Source organism: Caretta caretta, chromosome 1 (assembly GCF_965140235.1).
Source record: "Caretta caretta isolate rCarCar2 chromosome 1, rCarCar1.hap1, whole genome shotgun sequence".
Taxonomy (NCBI): domain Eukaryota; kingdom Metazoa; phylum Chordata; order Testudines; family Cheloniidae; genus Caretta; species Caretta caretta.
Genome location: NC_134206.1, coordinates 251,339,504 through 251,360,880, shown reverse-complemented (window position 1 = coordinate 251,360,880; position 21,377 = coordinate 251,339,504). Strand labels below are relative to the sequence as shown.

Genomic DNA, 21,377 nt, shown 5'->3' with positions numbered 1-21,377 from the left:
ATTTGGAGAGACAGATAAGGGGACCCTAAATATCCCCTTTCTCCCTTCCCTAGCTGAAAGCAGATGGAAAATGTGGCCTGTGCCTACAACACAACCTTGGGAGCCAGGATTCCTGTGTTCTTTTCCTGGCGTTGCCTATAGCTCCATGTAGCCATGGTGGTGTTGTGTTATTTCTCTGTTCTACAGTACATTCATCTGTAAAATAAGAGCAACAATGCTTTTGTACCTTACAGGACTGTTGTAAAGCTTAATTAAATATGAATATTTATAAATCACTTTGAGTTTTATACATGGACTGCCGTATGTACAAGAGAATCAGCATTATGCCATGACGAGGGCACTGGACCGGGCATTGGGAGACCTGGGTTCTATTCCCAGCTGCAGCACCTTGGGCGAGTCACTTCACCACTGTGCCTCAATGTCCCATCTGTAAAATGGGGATAGTGATACTTATCTCTTTTGTTAAGAAAATTCACATCTATAGATGAAAAGTGAAATATAAGAGCTCAGTATATGGTGTTATAGGAGTGTCCTATAAAGGTGATGTCTATATGTGTGTTAGGAGTTGGTTAACAGATAAGGTGCCAGAAGACAGCACTCTCGAATATATACCATGGTTCCTGGGCTTTATGGGACCAATAAAACTTGTTGTTCACTGTAAATAGCTTCCATGATTACATGGAATTCTAAACAAATGACAGTGTGTGTTTTACAATGGTTAATGCTTTCTCATCTGTTCTTTTGCAGAGCCCCTGAAATCATCCTTGGTTTACCATTCTGTGAAGCAATTGACATGTGGTCTCTGGGATGTGTTATTGCAGAGCTGTTCTTGGGCTGGCCTTTATACCCAGGAGCTTCAGAGTACGATCAGGTTGGTATGGATGCTGCACTTGCTGTTAACAGAAACACAGAAACTTTCTTCTTTCTTGTGTCAGAAGGGACAGACTGTTAACTTTCTATTCTTTGCTGATGGAAGATATGTGTGTTTGATTTTTAATATCCTAAGACTACTTTTTCATCCACCTGTAGCGTTCTAGGTAACCAATAAGATATTTAGTACTGTGCCTTTAAGAACTGACTGCCTAAGTGAACTGTCAATCAAGAGTATAAGATCCTGTTGACTAGAAAGCTCTGTAGATGATCTCTAATCACTGAACAGAGCTGCCATCCTTACTCTGCTTAACAGCAAGTATTAAATGAAGATTTATTTGTTATAAGAAATTGTATGAACTCAGCTGCTTTTTATAATCCCTTAATGAGGACGTATATTAAAATCAATGAAAAGAAAGAGAATGGTCTTTGGGGCAGATCCTCAGCTGCTGTCAACTGTCATAGCTCCATTGAATTCAACTGAGCTGTGATAATTAAAGCTAACTGAAGATCAGCCCCATAGACTTTAATGTTCCTCTCCTATCTCTGTAACAGGAGATGCAGCAACCTCTACAGTTCAGGTTAGATAACAGTTTCTGTTCTAACCACCTTTTTTCAGTTGCTCATTCCTTTCTGAAACCGGGGGCTTGGGCTCTGTCTGAAAGTGATCTTTTTGGGGAAAGCCTAAGGGAAAAGGAGAGTGATGAAAAGAAATATAGTACACTTTTTCCATTATGAGAACATTCCTGAGAGTTTTCTTTTTTAATAGTATTTCAGCCACGGCTTTAAAAGTGAAATCTGGCATGGAAATAGCCCTCACTGAGATTCAGTGCCTTTAGCTGTTCCAGCGGAAATCGGTTTTGTGCCTTTGAAAATCACATACTGAGCATGAGCAGTAGACTCCCCTCCAGAGATAAACTGAGAAAGTGCACAGTTGAGGAAGGACTCCTCACACGCCTGTATACGGTTGACTTATAGTAGTTCAAAGTCTGCTCTAGTCAAGTATATTGTGGGCTCCTGTGGAGCTTGTCCAATGGGCCGGCCCGGAAACTGAGTCTTTGCCTCAGGCTATGTGGATTTGTAAGGTTGGTAGTGGGCTGAAGAGGGGCTATTGAAGTTTGTAAAGTGTGCAGGAGGGAGCCTTGCTTGGATGTACCAAAGGAGCTCCACAGCAAGGGCAGGCACTTCGTATGGGCGAGGGCCAGCAGCGTTTTGAGGTCCTCAAGACTGAAGCTGCTTCTTATGATTTTTTTTCATTTCTTTCCATCTTTTCTTTGAAAAATACCGAGCGTTTTGTCTGTGGCATTTCCTGCATTAGAAGGACATTAAGTTTTCAAAGTGAAGCAATCAAGAAGTCAGGAAATGCTGAAGTTAAGGGTTCATATGCCATCCTATGTCAACATTATGTCAGCCTTTAATTACATGCTCACATACTTTTCCTCTACTAAATGAAAAAAAGAATTCTCCGCTCTTAGACACGTATGTGTAACATCCGTGGTTCTGTGTATGCCAGCTAGGCAGAGTCCGTGAAAGTCATTGACATGACAAATGCAGTAAGCAATATATACACTGTAGATTTAGTACACGACACAGAATGATGGTGTACATTTGCTTCAATACATAGGCTGCTTCGGTTCACCGATATTGGCTTCATCTGCTTTATCCTCTGAGCTGCTCCAAAAAAATAAAAGAAGTCCCAAGTTATTGAAATTACATACCTTATAGAGACGAGAACTTACCATGAAAAGCTCTAAGTCAATAAAAACACACCATTAAAATGTGTGGTCATTCTCTTTTACCTTTAAAGTCTGAAGATAAAGGGAGAAATTCCCACAGACTTTAGAAGCTAAAGGAAGAATGTTTTATAGACTTTCAGGGTAAATGCCCTGAGACATTAATGATAAAGGTGGAAATGCCATTAAAGTTTATGGGAATTCTCTTTCTTTCATTCCTTTTAGTATATCCTTGATAAAGCCCAACTAGACACCACCCTTTTCTCTCTTTCTTTGTTCCATTGTTTTAAATGCCTCCTGCCCTTCTGAAAGGAAGACCACCACATATCTTCACCAGATGAACAGTGACCTCTCATCCTTCTCTTACAGATTCGCTATATTTCACAGACACAGGGCTTACCAGCAGAGTATTTGTTAAGTTCAGGGACAAAGACAACAAGATTTTTCAACAGGGATACAGATTCACCGTATCCATTGTGGAGGCTAAAGGTAGGAAGATATTTCCTTGTTTCCTTCATCTTGCAATCGTAGACTGGAAGTAAGGCGACATTCTGTTAAGTCCGAGTGTGGGTCTCATCTCTTTGCAATGCATTGAGATGCTTCCCAAAACTGAGATGTTGGGTTGGGTATGAGCTGAGGTAAAACTGTTGTAACTAAAAGTAGGCAGCCCTTGGCTGGCCAATGGCTTTGCAATTAGTGCCTGGCACTGCATTGTAGAAGCTTAAAGTCCAAAGTGAACCTTAAAATCTCTCCAATCAGGAGCTGCCCAACCTGGGGATATTGCGGATGGGACTATTTTAGTTTAACTAAGGGCATATCTGCACTGCAAAGTAAAAACCCACAGCAGCAAGTCTCAAATGATGGGTCCCACTGACTTGGGCTTATGCTCTGGGGCTAAAAATACCAGTGTAGATGTTCCCACTTGGACTGGAGACCAGGCTCTGAAACCCGGTGAAGGGGGAGGGTCTCAGAACCTGGGTGCACGAGCGCGAACATTTACGCTGCTATTTTTAGCCCGGTAGCGCAAACCCCATGAGTCCGAGTCAGCTAACCCAGGCTCTGAGGCTCATTGCCTCAGGTGCTTTTTATTGCAGTGTAGACTTACCCTTAGAGAGAGAAGTACTAGCCTATCAATTTAGGGTTGTTGTTTATATCTTCCCTATCTATGGCTGATAGTTGTAGTTGATGAAGTGATGTTTAATTTAACCTGCCCCTGAGTGGAATTTGTTTTTAATACCTGTCTAGTTAACACACACATTTCCATTTTAACAATTAAAATAGATGATGGTACAAAAAATTGTTCCTGGATCCGTGATAGCAACATGTTCGGCTGCACTGTGTCTGGTGTTGTCAACAGTGAGCCCTTTAGCTTAACAATGATTGGAACTATCTTAGTCAGGAAAGCACTCTGGGATTCTTTAGGCATGAGAGGTGCTATATAAATGTGTTTGGCTACTATTTTGGTTACTAGTTCGGGGAAGAGACAGGTGGCTTTGTCCATGGTGTAGTTTGGGGAGGGGGGCCTGGGGAGCGTTGCCCCCCAAAACTGCAAGCCTCGGGTAGGCATGGAACTTTCCCCCCATGCGCAGCCTCATTGGCCTGACTGGAGCTGCCCCCTTCCCCCAAAATACAGAAGTCAAACCATGCCTATGGCTTTGTATAGAGATGGACTTTGAGGTATCCATCGGAGCTGGCATATTACCCTACATAGATGCAAGGGCCACTCAGGTAACTGCCTTTCCCCTGTCTTGAGCAGACACCAGATGATCATGAGGCAGAGACGGGGATTAAGTCGAAGGAAGCAAGGAAGTACATTTTCAACTGTTTGGATGATATGGCACAGGTAAGAATGTTGGTGAGTAACTAGCGAGATCTCTCCTTGTGCTTCTGAGCAAGGCAAACAAATGGGGCGCGACATCACTTCTGCATATATGCTGCTTTGGGCAAACCCCTGAGAAACACCAGGTCTACACCAATCCAGCCAACTCCCAGTTATCATGTGTTGGATCCCTCTAGAAAAGACCAGATATATAGTCATAAAAGTGACATAAAGCAGAGTGGTTGAGTAACTAGGAGTTTCACACGTACTAGGTTCTATTCCTAGCTCTGCCACTAACTTCCTACGTGACCTCGGGTGAGTCACTTAACTTCTCTATGCCTCAGGTTCCCCAATCTGTAAAATAAGGAGGATGTTTACCCACTTTGTAAAGCACTTTGCTACCTGTAAAGGAAAAGTGTTTATTACTATTATCTATTTGTTTTGTTATTGTAATAGTGAACTTGGTATGAGGCTACTAAAGTTAATGCTAACAAAATGACCCATGACATTTTTGATCCAGAGTTTGTGTAAGATCATTCTTGATATTTTAGCTTCATTAGCTAAAGTGTAGAAAGAGAGGCTTGGGATCAGGAAAGATTTTAATATGAAGGCTTTTCCTGGTATCTGATATATAAATAGTGATGTTCCCCATAAACTTACCAAGATCTTTTTTGTTTGTGGTTTTTTGTTGGTGTTGTCATTGCAGGACACACAATTAAATAGTCTAATTGTATAGTGCTTTATTTGATACATAATGATTGTCAGAGCTTGTCTATTACCACACAGAAGCAGTTCAAAAGCTGCAAAGGGTGACTAAGATCTTCAGTAGCCATTGACCCAAATAAGCTAGATACTTAACAGCCTGTGTAGAGATTTGTCTTGCACTAGCCTGATGGTGATTTGATTTGCCAGTTCAGATTCTTCCTTGTGACCTCAACAGCTACTCTTCCAGAGACAGAAACCTGGTGGAGTCAGGAGAGAGAAAATAATCTGCTGGAGACCTGACTGTCTGCTTCTCCCTTCTAACTGTTGTCCCTTCTCTTCCAGGTGAATATGACAACAGATTTAGAAGGAAGCGATATGTTGGTGGAAAAGGCAGACCGGCGGGAGTTTATAGATCTGTTAAAGAAGATGTTGACTATAGATGCGGATAAGAGGATAACTCCGATCGAAACTCTGAACCACCCCTTTGTCACCATGACGCACTTGCTTGATTTCCCCCATAGCACACAGTACGCTTCCTTCTCTCTGCCTTGGGCTGGGTTTTCAGAGAGAAAAAGCAGATGAAGAGGATGGGAGGGGAGACTGGGCTGTAGGGTGGACATTTGGGTTGATAAAAGGGCTTGGCAACGGTATTTTAAAGGCACACCATTAAGGAGTTTAGGCCCAAAGATTTTAATTTTTGTTTAAAAAACAAAACAAAAACAAAAACCCTAATATGAATTAGAAATGTGTTGCTGATGCACGGCATTCAAAAGACTGCAGAATGTATTACGTTCATTGTGTAAATATTCAATAATTACACACATTCATATTAAAATACAGAAAAAAATATATGCAGGTAGTATCAACTCAACTTATGCATGTGGCAGAGGAAGCATAGTCCAGGGGTTGGTGCTGTGGTTCTCAACATTATCCACAGTGGACTCCACCCCCTCCTCCCAGAAACCCTTTCCCATCCAGCTGGAGTCTGGTCGGGACTATTCTCTGTTTAACAGTCTGGAAAGAGGGCAGAGTGGTCATAATCCCAACACTCGTTTTCAGCCCCCTTGTTGAGGATTCCTGACTTAGAGCAAGAAACTGGAAACAAGAAATCTCAGTTCTGCGCCCAGCTCTCTCTCAGACTTGCTATGTGACCTTGAACAAGTCACTTGAACCTCAGTTTCCACATCTGTAGAATAGAGAAATACTCCCTGGCCTGACGGGGATGTTGTAAGGCATGGTTCATTAGGGCCTGATTCTCATTAGAATAAGGCCTGAACAGCACTATACACTAGCCTGGGACTTTGGAGACCTGGGTGCAGTTCCCTGCACCACTATCGACTTCCTGTGTGACCCTGGACAAATCACTTAGGACCAAATTTTTAAAGATATTTAGATGAAGATAGGTGTGCAGTGGGATTTTTAAAAGTGTCTAGCTGCCTAACTCATTGATTTCAAAGTGAGTTAGGCACCCGGTTTTGAAACCCCCAGTAGGTGCATATCTGCATCAGCACGTACCTACAAACCTTTAATAATCTAGCTCTTAGACTGTCTGAGCCTCAGCTCCTCATCTGTGACTGAGGGATAATAGCACTGCCATAACTCACAGGGCTGGTGTGAGGACGAATACATTAGAAATTGTGAGGTGCTCAGACGCTGTGGGCCATATAAGTTCCATAGATAGATAAATAGATACTGAGGTGATGAATGCAATATGAACACAAGATAATTGCTGTAAACAGAGAGAAAATAAACTCTACTTTCGTTTAAAGCTGTTCATAAATAAGTCAGTGTTTTATGAAAATATTGAAATAATATACAAAAATCTACTTTTATATTTGCAATCACGTGCTCTCATTTGCGACAATTCTTTCTACATGTGCAGTAACTGCTTAAAATTTTAGAGACTCAGGGCCCAGTCCATTGCCATTCGGAATCGTTCCATGGATCAGGGCCTCATTTCTGAAGTTCTTACCCTTGCCCTCCTTGGGCAAAATTCCTAGCAGTTCTTATTCAGGAATAACTCAGTGGAAATTTTTGTATGAGTTAGATCTTCAGGATCGGGCCTCTAGATGCTAAACATCCTGCCAGCTCAGTGTGCAACCTCATTCTTCCTCAGTTTGAAATGTTGATTGGTCAGAACTGCAACAAGCTCTAAACAATGTGGGTTGGCTGATTTGAAGTCCGGCCTGTGATTGTCCTGAGAATAGGAACTTCAAAGCCTCCAGGATTGCTGGGGACTGTAATTGCTCTTGAAAGTAAATCAGGAAACAGATGCAAATGTAGAGAAGACATAGTTGCTGGAAGCAGTTTTACTATGACATGCTTCAGAGAAAGACTACAAGTCTCAAGAACCCTTGAGGCTTTGTACTTGTTCGTCCCAAAGCAGCAGCAAAGTGAGTCCAGTGTCCAGCTTTGCATCTTCTGATTGCATGGATATTAAACTGTGGGAAAGGCCAGTCTTTCTGACTTGTTTGGTCACCCTTCCATGCATGTTTTTGCATACACAGTATATTATTGCACTAACTTACAGGGAGCAGGTTATATTTTTGTAGTACTCTTTTGTAACGTGCAATGGTAGTATCATGTGAAGTATAAGTATGCTGTTTTCAGTGTTTTACTATAAAGTTTTTTGAAAAATAGTTGTTAATTGCTAAAACCTACAAAAAAAAAATCCATGCAATAGCATTCTACATTTGCCACATAGATATTTTGACTTTTACACAGATTTCTAAATATTTTACAGATTACTTGTATTTCATAGATTTTAAAAATATGTACATAATGAAAGTATATACATATTCTCTTACATCTGATTCAACATTGAGTAATTATTGAACAGATATAATCATAACCAAATAGCTATTGAGCTTTTGAGAGGAAGCAAAGTCTCTTCATTAAGGGACAGGACTGGGTGGTCAAGAGTTCGGGAGTCTATTCCTGACTATTCCTGTGTGGTCACGGGCACGTTTCTTTAAATGGACACTATCACCTTAAAAATAAAGTATCATAAATAAACTATCGTCTTTATCTGTGTTACTGATAACAGCTGAGATTGTTGAAAGTGAAATAATTTTACAAATTCAAGCCTGATGCGCATTACTTAGTTAAAAAAATTTCTCTCCATTTAGCAAATGAAAATCAAGGAAATGAGTTTCATTTTTGTTTTCTTTATAGTCAGTCTCACGGTCAGGTTCTTAGTTTCAGGTTTGGGTATAAAACACTGGGAGAAATATTGGATGAAAAATAACCATTTGAATTGGATTTTAAAACAATATTGAAAAGTACCTGATTATGGACAATGTTTAGCTGGTTGGTAAGGGTCGGTACATTTTGCCCATACTTTAATTGATAGTGTCCCTTTAACCTCTCTGTGCCTTCGTTTCCACAGCTGTAACAATGAAATAATAATAGTACTTACCTACCTCATAAGGACTGTGCTGTAGTAGGGCAGCAGTGTTTTATATACTATATTGCGCGGTCAGTATATTGCTGCATTCTGAGGATACAAAATATTTTTCAATACTTCCATTGCCATGTAATATATATGTGTGTGTATTTAATAAGTAGGGTTTTTTTGGTAGTGTGGAGGGATTGTGGGGGAGAGGATTTAAACATTCCCCCACTGTTGGTTCGCAGGCTGGGACAACCTCAAGGCCCGATCATGCAAGGTGTTGAGCATTCTAGCCCTGATTCAGTAAAGTCCTTAAGCCATATACCTTCAAAGGGACTGCTCATATGCTTAAAGTTAAGCACATGCGTAGGTGCTATACTGGAGTGGGGCCAATGTGTTGAGCATCTTGCAGGATTGAGCTCAAATGACCAACATTTTTTAAAGTGCTGAGCAAGATTTCAGATGTCTCATTGACCACACACAGCAAAATCTTCCTCCTAAGAGGGAAAGACTTTTAAAACTGCCTTAAAGAGCATCCCAAATGAGCCAAGACTATCTGGCCCTTCTCCCCATTCTCTGTCATGTTACAAAAGAAGACCCACTATTTCTTGGTTTGATTTTTCTTCCCCTCCTGTCTGACTGCTGACAGCTTTGGCTGCTGACTATGACTTACGCTGCAGGACTGAGGCTGGGTGGTACACTCAAGAATCCTAAGCCAAAGCAGTCTTCTATTGAATGCCGGCTAGTTCCCTTTCATTACAAACAGTGCGAACCTTGGCTGTGGGGAGAAGGGGACTTTCAAACACTGATTAATCTAACAAGTGCCAAGCATGGTCTGATCACTTGTCTCAGCCATCAAAGAAATGCTGACCTGAAGCTAGGCTTCTATAGCTGACTGTTAACTATGCTCACTGGGTTTTTTTTCCTCTCTTTCTCACCCTCTCATTCCTTTTTCTAAACAGTGTCAAGTCCTGTTTCCAGAACATGGAGATCTGCAAGCGGCGGGTGAATATGTATGACACGGTAAACCAGAGCAAGACCCCATTCATCACCCATGTGGCCCCGAGCACATCGACCAACCTGACCATGACCTTTAACAACCAGCTGAACACTGTCCACAACCAGGTATGGGAATTGGCAGCAGCCGGGGCCTGAAAGCTAGAGAGCTCTAGAAAATGGAGAGCAGACATAGTGCTTCTCTCAGCACACACCCAATAAGATGGTTCCTTTCTGCCTTGTGACTAGAACATGCCACCCTCCTCCTTGAGCCCTGTCTAGTTGCGTGGTGTTTGATACAATTAGTTCCATGGCACTTGTGTGACTGTAAAATATTGGCTTCTTAGTCTATCTTGTTGGAGATGATTCGACCCGCCTCCCTGGAAAGTTGGTATGAAAAAAAAATCTGATGGCAGTGTCCTTCTATGCAACAAGTAGGATTGCACTCAGTGATAATCAGGCAGACATGAGTGATTTATTCATATTATTGCTGAGGTAAAACTAAATCCTCATATCACAGACACAATACTCTGCAGAACCAACAAAATGAAGTGCTCTCACTTCTTGTCTTAGCATTTGGTGGTGGTATTTCGCCTTGTGTATTCTTTGTCTTTACAGTAGTACCTACGGGCCCTAATTGAGATGGGGACCCCATTGTGCTAGGCACTGTATGTACGTACAATAAGATACAGTCCCGACCCCGAAGGGCTTGCAGTTGAAGTTGGTAGATTCATATCTACTGCCTACACTTTGGTCTCCTGTATCATAATAGGAGGGATTTTAAAGATTTTAAAAGAGGGTGCATGTGCATGAGAGTGGGACTATCACATGATCTTGATATGTACAGTGTTGGTGTATTTTAAACAAACAGTAGCTTAAATTGTTTCCCTTGGAATTGTGTTACAGTAATTAAAGGGAAGGGGAGGTATTCTTGGATAGGACAGTAAAAGACTGAAGTATGGTGAGGTTGCCATCCTTAGGGTTTTGTAGAGCTCTTTGGTGTGGAAGCCGCCTTGTTTTGATGTTATAACAAGAAGATTTAAGGGTGATGAATATAACTGTGGCATGAGGGACTGGTGCCACAGGAATAGAAGCTCCAAAAGAGTCTGGTTTGCAAAGTGATCCCATGTATCTTATAAATCTAGATTTCATGCTGGCTCAATTTTTGGGCATTTATGGTAAGAAAAGGCTTCTTTACATTATTCATAAAGCTGTGGGCACCACAATTGTACACAGTGATAGGTCATTAGTGTGTCATGGTTAAATGTAGTGGGTTGTCAGTTTAAAAATACAGGTATCCTTGCTTGCTTGCTTTTGGAATTCAGACTGGAGAGTCAGACTGCTTACAAACTCCCCGAATTCCTGCTGCTTAACCTCTCCCAAGCACCAATTGGCACCATTTACTATAACCAAACACCATCACCACTACTGGAAGGGCCAGACTCTGTCACCTTTACTCACACTGAGTAGTTACTTACTCCACCAAAAGTTCCTTCCAATGAGACTGTTAGCGCTGCTTAGCTTGAATACGGGTGGAAGAATCTGTCCCTGCGTGTCAAACAGTAGCAAAGATTTGGGTGAGGCTCTGCCAGTATCAGGAAGTTCCAACATTCTTACTGTAAGTCAAAAACCAGACTTATGGGCCATTTCTCCTGTTTCATCTCCCATCCATAGGTTAGGTTTCCAACTATCTCTTGTGTTTCCATCATCTAACGCCTGGTTTTTTTTGTTTTGTTTTTTTAAGTGGGGGTAGAGGGAAGGGAAGAGCTGCCTTGGGTTTTCTCAGCAAAAGAAATGTGTAGTTGTGATGGGCAGATGAGTGGGAATTTCCAAATTCTCCTAACAAGTTTGTGTTAGGGGCAGAACTGATCTTGCCAGGTTTCCCACAGGAAGTGCCAGAAGCATTTACAGAGCAGCTTGACTTTGTGTGACCAGTTCCTTTTGAGCCCCTTTCTTTCCTGTCTCCTCCCTATTTGCCCAAATCAAATCCATCCTCAGGAGACGTGCTCCATTCTGGAGACTCCTTGGACAACAAACTGGGATGTGGGGTGGTTGGAAGCAGCCCCAGTTGATAGAAGGCCTCACTGGTCATGCTCAGTGTGCTCCTTTTGCCCATGTCACCCACCCTTGCCTCTGCACTCCTCAGTTTTCTGTTTTGCTCCTCCTTTATTTTTTGTTTGCTGGTTTTATTTAGGTTCATTTATTTTTAGATTTGCTTCTTCCAACATACCATCTCCCTCATTTTTTTTGTTTTGTTTAATTCCCATCATTCCTTTAGGCCACCAACCTGGCTCCCACCTCCACCAGTGCCACTATTTCCTTAGCCAACCCTGAAGTCTCCATACTAAACTACCAATCTGCACTCTACCAGCCTTCAGCAGCATCCATGGCCGCAGTGGCCCAGCGAAGCATGCCCCTGCAGACGGGAACAGCGCAGATCTGTGCCCGGCCTGACCCCTTCCAGCAAGCCCTCATTGTATGCCCTCCAGGCTTCCAAGGTAAGAAACAGGCCTTCCCCCTCACAGCCAGTCCCTCTGCTGTTTGATTGGGTTCTCTTTTGAAAACTCCCTCCAGCAAATCTTTCTGAAGGAAGAAAATCTGGAAGTGAGGAGAACCTTTGGAGCAGTTGGGTTGTGGCTGATGACTCGGGGGTGGAGGGAGGGAGGTGAGATTGTGATGCTCATTGTTCATTACCCTGATCAGGGTATTTTCAAGAACCTCCGTCTTGTTTTGGCAAACCTGAAAAGAATGGAATATTTTACTGACCAGTTCCCAGGTTGCTCAGTGATCCAGTTTCCACAGGGTGACTCAGCAGGTTAATGAGCTAGAAAGTAAGATGTCTAGCCTGGAAATTCACCCCAATTATGGGCATCAGTGGCCGGGCATCAGTGGCCAGTCATCAGTACAGCTGCACCACTGCAACTAGTATAGACAGGCATAGCTGCTGTTTGGCCCTGTGGACAATACTCCTGCTTGAAACCAGGGTAAGCAGCACTGGGGCACACAGCAGCTTTGCCTGTCTATGATAGGGGCTGCTCCTGCATAGTTACACCAATAGCTATATCAGAGGCAAATCCCCAGGCTAGACAAAAGCTGAGATTTGGTCCTGGTAGGGCAGAATCTCTCAACAATAATACTTGGCAATACTCTAACCCCTTTTATACAAGGATCTTGCAGTGTTAACTTTCACACCAGTTGAAGCCTAGAGTCCCCCAAAGTAGACAGGGCATTACTGACACTATAGCTTCAGAATGTGTTGAACTAATTCGTTCTGGTGATGTGTCTTTAAATCCTAGCCAAGTCCAGAGTTACAAAGTGAGTCAGTGCAGAGTGGAGTGTAGAACCCTGTATTTTTGATTCCCAATCTCCCACTTTCATCAGCAGGCAGTACTCTCACCCTGGAGTCTATTTTCCTAGCCATCTATGGTGGTTGTCTCCAGCCAGACTGGAGAATAACAGGCTTAATTTGAAAAAAAAACAAACATTAACTTGTGCCTTCTTCCTGTAGAATTGCCTCCAGATGTAGGTTACGTTATGATGTCTTCTACTACATTTAAGACATTCTAAAAGCATGCACAAGGTTTAAAGAGGGGTAATCTGCTGGTGTCCTTGGAAAAGTCTTGTCTTCGGCCTCATGCGTGTGTCGTGTCTGCCAAAAGTTGGTAGATCTCCTTGGGCTGGGTGTAATACATTTGGGTGGATGTAATAAGTGGGAATCGAGGGCCTGATTTTTCAGAGGTGCTGAGCACCTGCCGTTCCCATTGACTTCAGTTAGAGTTGTGGCAGCAGAACACCTCTGAAAATCAGGCTCCTCTTCTGGCCGGTGCTGCTGCTGATTAACTCTGTCCCTTCTCTGTTCATGGAACAGGATTACAAGCCTCCCCTTCAAAGCATGCTGGGTATTCTGTACGGATGGAGAATGCTGTTCCGATTGTCACTCAGGCTCCTGGGGCCCAGTCTCTTCAGATCCAGCCAGGTCTCCTCGCACAGGTAATTTCCTTAGTCTGGGTAAATGTGGATTGGGCAAGTATAGGTGACATTTGAATAGTCCTATGCAGAGCAAGTCTTTTTCATTTAGTTTAACTTTTACGTGGTGTGGGGGAAAGGGTGAAGTGTTTTTTTTTCCCCAGCCCCTCTGTGGCTCAGTTTTAGAATGGGACACCCAAGTGAGCATCTCCAGCTTTCCATGGAGCATCCATCTTTCCTCAATCTCCCTTTCATCTTGCAGGCCAATTTTGATTTCTGAAAGGCTCTAACAATATAAGGGTTAATAGCTCCACGCTCTTTCTCAGTCCTCCTCTTCACAAGGCCTGATGCAACTCCAATTGAAATTAATGGAAGTTGTGTCAGACCGATGGTGAGAATGAATCATTAATACTTTTCTAAATCCTACTAAGCTCTTGGCCCTATGGCATCTTGTGGCAATGAGTTCCACCGGTAAATTGTGTATTGTTTAAAAAATGTTTTGCTTATTTTAGTTTTAAATTTGTTTCCTTTCAGTTTTATTGAATGCTGCCTTGTTCTTGAGTAGTGGGAAAGGGTAAATAGGCAGACGGGAGGGCCAGGGCAACTGAGTCAGTGAATCTCTGCAGCAGCCTCTATTGGCCAAGTTCTTGGGGGGGACTCTACTGGGAGATAAATGACTCCCCAACCATGGAAATTCAGGGTGGGGGCTGGCACTGGCAACAGTGCCTATTCTCCTTCAACGTGAATCCCCAGCCTTCTGGCAAGGGAGGTGCAACTTATACCTCCTTGTGCCAGCTTCAGTGAATCTGGCCAACTTTACTTTTTTTAAATGGTCTGAGACTTATTGGTTCTGTTGGTATCAGGAATGTCTTTGATGGAGAACAAATATACTTAACATAAGACACATAGAGCTTCACAATACCTCCTGGAAAAAGTGATCCGGAGGTAAAATACATGCCTACTGTGCACTGATTAATGCCAGAATGTTCATTTGCATTCAGATCTCAACAGACTTTAAAATCATGCCCAAGCACTGGATTCCCTGGGTTACCTGTGCCATCGTGTGTTGTTGTGATTACTTTCCTTTGCCAGCTGCCAGCTGAGCTTATCTGGTGAAGACAGAATGAAACACTACCTAAAGCCTGTGTGTTTTTTCACTAGCTATGTGCACCGCCCATTCCTAATAAAAGAGTCTTTGTTACAGAGCTGACTCTTGGCGTAAGTCTGCCGCAAAATGGAATCCATCTTTGCTGATGACTGTCATAACCTTCAGCCTGGCAAGGTTGGGCCTTGTATCCCATTCAGTACAAAGCAGGTGTCTAAGAAGCAGAGCAGTGGAAACGAAAAGTCAGATTTTCAAAGTTATGAGCAGGAAGATGTGCACACTGGAATTAGGCACCTGCAATTGCATTTGCACAAATGCCTACCCCTTGCAAGAACCGTTCCTTGATGCAGTGAGAGGCTCCAGCAGCGGGGAACTGCCAGACCCTTTCCCCACCACCTCCCACCTGCTAGAGCCTTTCATAGCTGCAGGGAGCTACACACCATAGTGAGAAGTGTGAACGCAGCCTGCCTTTACTGCAGCATGTAGCACATGCAATTGTGGTTGCACAAATGCCTCCCCCTGCCAGAACCTTTCATCAGTGCAGTGAAAGGTCATGGTAGTGGGGAACTGCCAAATCTTTTTCTGGCTGCCTCCTGTAGCTACACATGTACTGCCTGTATTCTACAGGCTGCTGTGAGTGTGGACAATGCATACGTCATAAAGTCTCTGAGAGCAGCCATTGGGGCTCATCCCCGCGTCAATATACTCCAGCACTGGTAGTGGCTGAATGCCAAAATTGGACCCTTACCATTTATTCTCTATATACTTTCAAATCCAGGAAACAGGGCCCTGCAAATGATTGCAAGTCCCTCATCCTGAGGCCCTTGGATAAGCTCTGCCATCACGGTGGTGATGGATAGGGGTGTATTTTGTATATTGTCTCTGTAAGCTGATTCTTGCAGAAATGAAAAGTTAGACCTAACCACTGCCTGCAATCTGCAAAGCGGGTGGTGAAAATAACCCTTACACCCGACCTTACCGGGTCCATTTTCACCCACGTGAGCAAGTATACCTGTGTGTGGAGGGGAGTCAGGTGAAAGAAGGCTGATTCCAGTCTTTAACAGTGCAGTTGCTTCACATCTTAAAGGGGCGGGCACCATGTATTTCAGGGGTGTTTTTGTCCAACCTGAAATTGATGTTGTCATGCATTGAAAAGCCTGATACAGTGCTTGTCCCTTCCTTCCCTTCTCCCTCAGGAGTGTTCTGCATTCCTGCATTTTCTCACTTTCACTCCTTCCCAACAGCACTCCTAGGCAGGAAACCCTGCTTGGCTGCCACCGGCCCCTTCTGAATAAATAGGGCCACATCCATTTGTGCTACTTTCTGATGCAGCTCACTCCCACTTTCCTCATCCGGACCTAGGATTGAGACACCAGGGGCCAAAGTGTGCTCTCAGTCACACCTGTGCAATCTTACTCAAAGCAGTGGACATGGCAGCACTGTCCCAGTGGACCAGCCCAAGCAATCTTTTCCTGCCGATGAAATGATTCCAAGGTCCTTACCTGATAAGTAGAGAGTTTGTGCCGGGGACCTCACCGTGGATCTAGATTCACGCCCTAAAAGAGGCGGAGAGCTGAACAAATCCAGGCTCCCTCCCCAAACAAGGAGGAAGTGGCTTTAGCATGTAAACTCAGGTAATCTCTTGCAGGGGAGCAACAACAGTTTATTTACCTTTTTTAAACCACAGCTGTAAAAACAAAAATATCCCCACCCCTCATCCACCTGCCTGCTGGTGCTAGTCCTTTGTTACAGCACAGTGTTTTGAACAGCTCTCCAGGGTCCTGTGACTGAGTATCCTTTCCAGCCCTGGTTCTGCAGATGTGGTCGAGACAGAAAGAGGCCCACCATAGCAGCCCTTTCATCTGACTCAGAAAGGCAGAAAATCCCAAGACAATCAACATTTGGAGCTGGGCTGGAAAGTGTGGGAGTTTTGGGGTTTTTTTGGGGGGGGCGGGAGCTGGAGGGGCTACAGGATGGGGAGAGGTTTAGGGTTTTTGTGTAAATCAATCTCTGAATTTGGCTTAGGAAGGAAGAGGGTGAAATACCTTCAAGCAGAGACTCTGTTTACAGTGTAGCCCCCTCAGTGCTGTGTGGCTACACAATGTGAATCCAGCACAGTGGCACCGATATGACCCTAGAGAGGGATGTAGCTGATGCCCTTGAATTCCATGGCTCAGTCTCTGAGCACGCACGCTCTCTATGCCAGCACTCGAGAGATCCTGCTGTCATGTTGGTGGCATCTGAATATGACCAGGTTGTAATAGATTATATGATTCCTAAATTAAGTCATCAGAGCAAGATGACCCTGGGAAATCTTTGTAATAGTGTGCCTGGACGGATACGTACAAAGGGGTGTGATTGCTGAGCTTGCAGGGGAGAGTGTCTAGCTCTGGCACTAAGGGGCACCAGTTTAGAAAATACCAGGGAGGGTACTGAGAGGACAAATGTAATTCGCAGACTTGTTTGTTAGACTGAAATACTCTTATTTTTTGTTCATATGGAATGGATTTTGGTGTTAAGCAGCGTCTGTCATGCTGCAGCCAATCCCAAAGCAGTGACATGGGATGCTGTGCCGGGCAGTGGCTAGAGGCAAGTGCACGAGCCACTCGGCCTGATTCTGCCTTCAGACGCACCCGTGCAACTCCTCCATTGAAATTGATGGGTGATCTGCATACATATTTGAGGGAAGAATCTAACCCATTATGCTTTAAATACTAGCTCCTACACAGCTTTGGACACTAAGGCTGGGTTTTCAAAGGAGCCCAAAGGAGAATTAGAATAGGATAGTCTAATAGTATAGAATGGAAGAGAATTTCTGTGGGATTTCGGCATCTAACTCCCCTAAGGCTCCAATGCCAGTCAAAAACATGTCTGATTAAGAGGAGGAGTCTGAGCTAGGAAAAATGGCAGGGATTGGTTCACTCGCAGCTCGCCTTTAGATTCTCTTCTGAAGTACTGATCAGAAACTGAGACAGAAGGAGGCAGCACAGAAGAAGAAAACGGCACAATCAGCTGCCCAGTAAATGCCCCACGTGGAAGGCCTCCTGCTATGGAAAGTGTCTCCTTGGGGACTGGATGGCTTAGCTAACTGAGCTGGGGAACATTTTTATCCCTGTCCCCGTTTTGAATTCAGCCCAAGTCAGTAATCACTGAAAGTTTGTTCCTACCGGAAGCTGTTAAATGATCTGTGTGAAATGGGATAACGGTCTCAGTCCAGTTCCCAGCAGTCAAATGTTCATGTTGCAGAAATCACCATCCCAATAGACATCAGCTGCCACCCTTTAGAGGCCTCAACAAAGAAGCTAGGTAAGGAATGTTCCAAAGACGTCCCTAGGGGTGATGGCTCCAGGTCCGGCTGGAGAAACATTAGAGGGTCAGGATGGGGGGAGCTTGCAGTAGCACTGCCTGTGCTATACAGTACCTGTTATGTGGCTAACCGGAGGAGTTCACTCCCCAGGGAGGTCAGCCGAATGCTAAATTCACTTAACGTTTTGTAAGGGTCATTCAAGGAGGTAAGAAGTGATTTTGTCTGTCTTCGAACCCTTGCCCCTATAACTTCATCTGCCATTTGTTCTCACTTGGTGCCCATTAGGTCTTGATTCAAAAATATAGTGTTGTTCGGACAGGGCAGGCTCATAATAGACTGACAGCCCCATTCATGTAGGGGTAGGTGATTAAAGAGTAGGACTGACAAGGCTCTGGTATACTGTGCACCATTGTGTTAAGGCTGTTCTCCGTTCAGTTCGTGACTCGTGTGCAACTTTAGGAAGGAAGGATGAACATTAAAGGGGGCATAAGCAGAAACTATTAGGTTTTAACAAATAAATGATATTGCTTTTATCTACTTTTGTATGTTAATGACTAGCACTAGTGATAATGGCCAATTTCCTCTGCTTATAGAAAGCAGCCCTTCATGAATACCAAGCAGATACCACTGTGACCTCTGTTCTTCAACCATAGGAACTGAGTGATTATCAATAAAAATTGAAATTAGAAATAAATTTGCAATGGGAAGGCAATTACACAAAAAATCTATTGTGTGCTGTGATCTCCTCGAGATCTCACAAGCTAAGTAGGGTTGGACTGGGCCACTGTGGATACGTCTACAGTGCAGTTAAAGACCTGCAGCTGATCTGTGTCAGCTAACTTGGGCTCACAGGACTGTAAAATTGCTATGCAGATATGGCTCAGGCTCTAGCCTGAGCTCTGGGAGCCCACGAGGAGGGAGGGGCCCAGACTCCAGCACGAGCCCGAACGTCTACACTGCAATTTCACAGACCCGCAGCCTGAGCCCAAGTCAGCTGACACCGGCCAGCTGCAGTGTTTATTTAATTGCAGTGTAGACAGACTAGGTGTGGATGGGAGTCCCAGGTGCTGAAGAAAATTGATGTTGGTGATCTACTAGATGTTACTTTTCCCTCTGAGTTACTGTTGAACCAATGTTGGAGGGACACTGATTCTGGAAGTGTCACCTTTCAGATGAGTTAAAACCAAGATCTTCACAACTTCCAGTCCTTAAAGATTTCAGAGAACTTTTTAAAGAAAAGATTTGTTAATGCATTTGCTCTGGGCAAATATTAACTTAATAATGCTCACTGAATAATACTTTCCCCCACAAATATTCCCACTGGTTTCAGTGGAACTGCTTGTGGAGTAAAATACAAATATGTATTTGTAGCCTTCCCCCACTCTCCAACCCCGCTCTAGGCTAGACATATCCACTGTCTGTCCAGATTGGAGCACCAAAGCCTGCTAGCTGGCAGAACTGTGCTTCCGAACAATTTTCCAGCAAGGTGGCGACTGTCATGCTTTGTATTTCAGCACAGACGGAGTCCTAGCATATTTCTCATTCTCAGATCCCTCAACTCTCCTTTACTGCCTGAGCAAGTCAGTGAAAGTGGGCATTAGTGCTCAGAATCCGCTGTTTTTCAGTCAGTGTGAAAACATGACACTCACACCTTTCATGCATCAGAAATTGTTATTTGTGTAAAGTAACCAGCTGCTTTACACCTGAGTGACTTGCACATACTAAAGCTCCTTTAGCTGAAGTGAATTCAGGGCCAGATTTTGATACTCTTACTCGGGGCTGAATAGCACTTTACTCCATGGAAAGTTCCATTGACGTCAATGAGACAATTTGGAGAATAAAGTAGTACCCATGTCAGTAAGAGGATCACAATCTGGCCCTTAGTCATCAAAAATTTGTTAGGATTAGGGATAGGGAATTGACTCTCTTTTGCCTCTGGTAATTAGTGAAGTAGATTTTGTGTGAATAAGCCTATCTGAATCTCATGAAATATCCATTTTTCTACCAGACCTGTTCCACATCACATTCCCTCTTTCCAGTTCAACTAGATCCTTCCTTCATTCTTCTCTGATCCCATCCTCCTGCTCCCCTTACTCTCAGTTCCTTCCCTCCAGCTATCCCTTTTCTTTCTCTCTCCTTCTCTACTGTAAGACTCCTAATACACAACTCCCTCTTTGACCTTTAAATCCCTCTCACTTCTCCCACCAATCCTCCTAGCCCATCCTTTCCCTTTCCTGATCCTCTTGACTCTATATTCTGTTCAATTCTGTTTGGGGTGGCAAGGAAGAAAATATTTCTGATCTGGCACACACTCTGTTGGCCTTTAGCCAGCTGTTTTGTTTCAGTTTTAGTAGCCTAGGGTGTCCCTAGCTCAGAGGTGACCTAGGTTTTATTAACTAACCCTTAGGAAGCCTGGGAACTAATGAGATTTGAAGACAGCATCCAGCCCAGGAAAATATGCCAGGCCTGCTGAGACCCCAAGATGCATTTCCGCAAAGGCAGAAGGCCTGATAAGGGGAGAGGGAGTGAGTGTGGTGGGGCCTCTGAGCCAAACTGATCTGAAGAACAGAAACAAAAAATTCTGGTTCTAGTTGAAGTTTGGGTTGAGATTCGGGCCAGTTCTCATTTTCCTATTCCTAACTGTGACTCAGCTGCTGCCTTAAAATATATTAGCAGGGATTTCTCTACTCCTTTGTGTGCTCTGTACTGAAAACTATTTTACTGTAGTTTCCTGAAGGCATTAAAACCTCCCTCCTAGGATGGGCTGGCACCAAACCAATGAGTGGTGATGCTTTTTAACCACCAATTTCTCTTCTGTTCAACAGCAGGCCTGGCCCAGCGGGACCCAGCAGATCCTGCTCCCTCCAGCCTGGCAGCAATTGACTGGAGTAGCCGCCCACACCTCAGTCCAGCACGCAACTGTCATACCAGAGACCATGGCAGGGACCCAGCCGCTGGCAGACTGGAGGTAAACCTGGAGTATTGTGTGTATATCTGTGAGACACCCACTATATGTGAATGTCTGTCTGACAGCCTCTGTGTCTGAGTAGTTTCTAATATCCCAGGGTGTCCTTCTGGGCTAACACTGAATGCACAGTGGGCGCAGTCTTTGCCCACACAGTCACTGGACTCCCAGCATCTGACTTGGTTTGGATATTTTGAGTATGAAGGGAACCATCCATCATAAAACCAAATTCAGGTCTAGCCTCTCTTAAGCTGCTCCTTACAGGTCTGTCCTTGTGACACGATAACATCTTACAAGAAAAAAGACACATGCTCCATTCTTGATCCCAGCATCTTCTCCCCGACCATCCGCATCCGTCGTGGCTTGTTTAAAGAGCCAAATAGCCCTATTGTTTTGTGCTGTGTTGTATCCCAGATTCAGTTTGCAGCACTTTTTGTGCTGGTGAAAACTTCCTGAGAGGCAGGATAATTCTGTGGGGGGCAACATCTGTGGAGAGTTATGCAGGAGAGCTTTGGCCTTT

General features: G+C 43.9%; 1 protein-coding gene across 2 annotated transcripts in view; it reads left to right on the top strand.

The window, feature by feature from the left end:
* Nucleotides 1-21,377, top strand: part of HIPK2 (homeodomain interacting protein kinase 2) — a 186,674-nt gene that overhangs the window by 128,477 nt on the left and 36,820 nt on the right. The window contains exons 3-10 of one of the 2 annotated variants that reach the window (XM_048831139.2): nt 748-871; nt 2,973-3,092; nt 4,360-4,446; nt 5,470-5,654; nt 9,481-9,643; nt 11,886-12,012; nt 13,383-13,504; nt 20,718-20,860. In XM_048831139.2, coding sequence (XP_048687096.1) covers nt 748-871; nt 2,973-3,092; nt 4,360-4,446; nt 5,470-5,654; nt 9,481-9,643; nt 11,886-12,012; nt 13,383-13,504; nt 20,718-20,860 — 1,071 coding nt within the window. Of the gene's footprint in view, nt 1-747; nt 872-2,972; nt 3,093-4,359; nt 4,447-5,469; nt 5,655-9,480; nt 9,644-11,792; nt 12,013-13,382; nt 13,505-20,717; nt 20,861-21,377 lie in introns of both variants that reach the window. The other variant, XM_048831132.2, reaches the window with a different exon arrangement.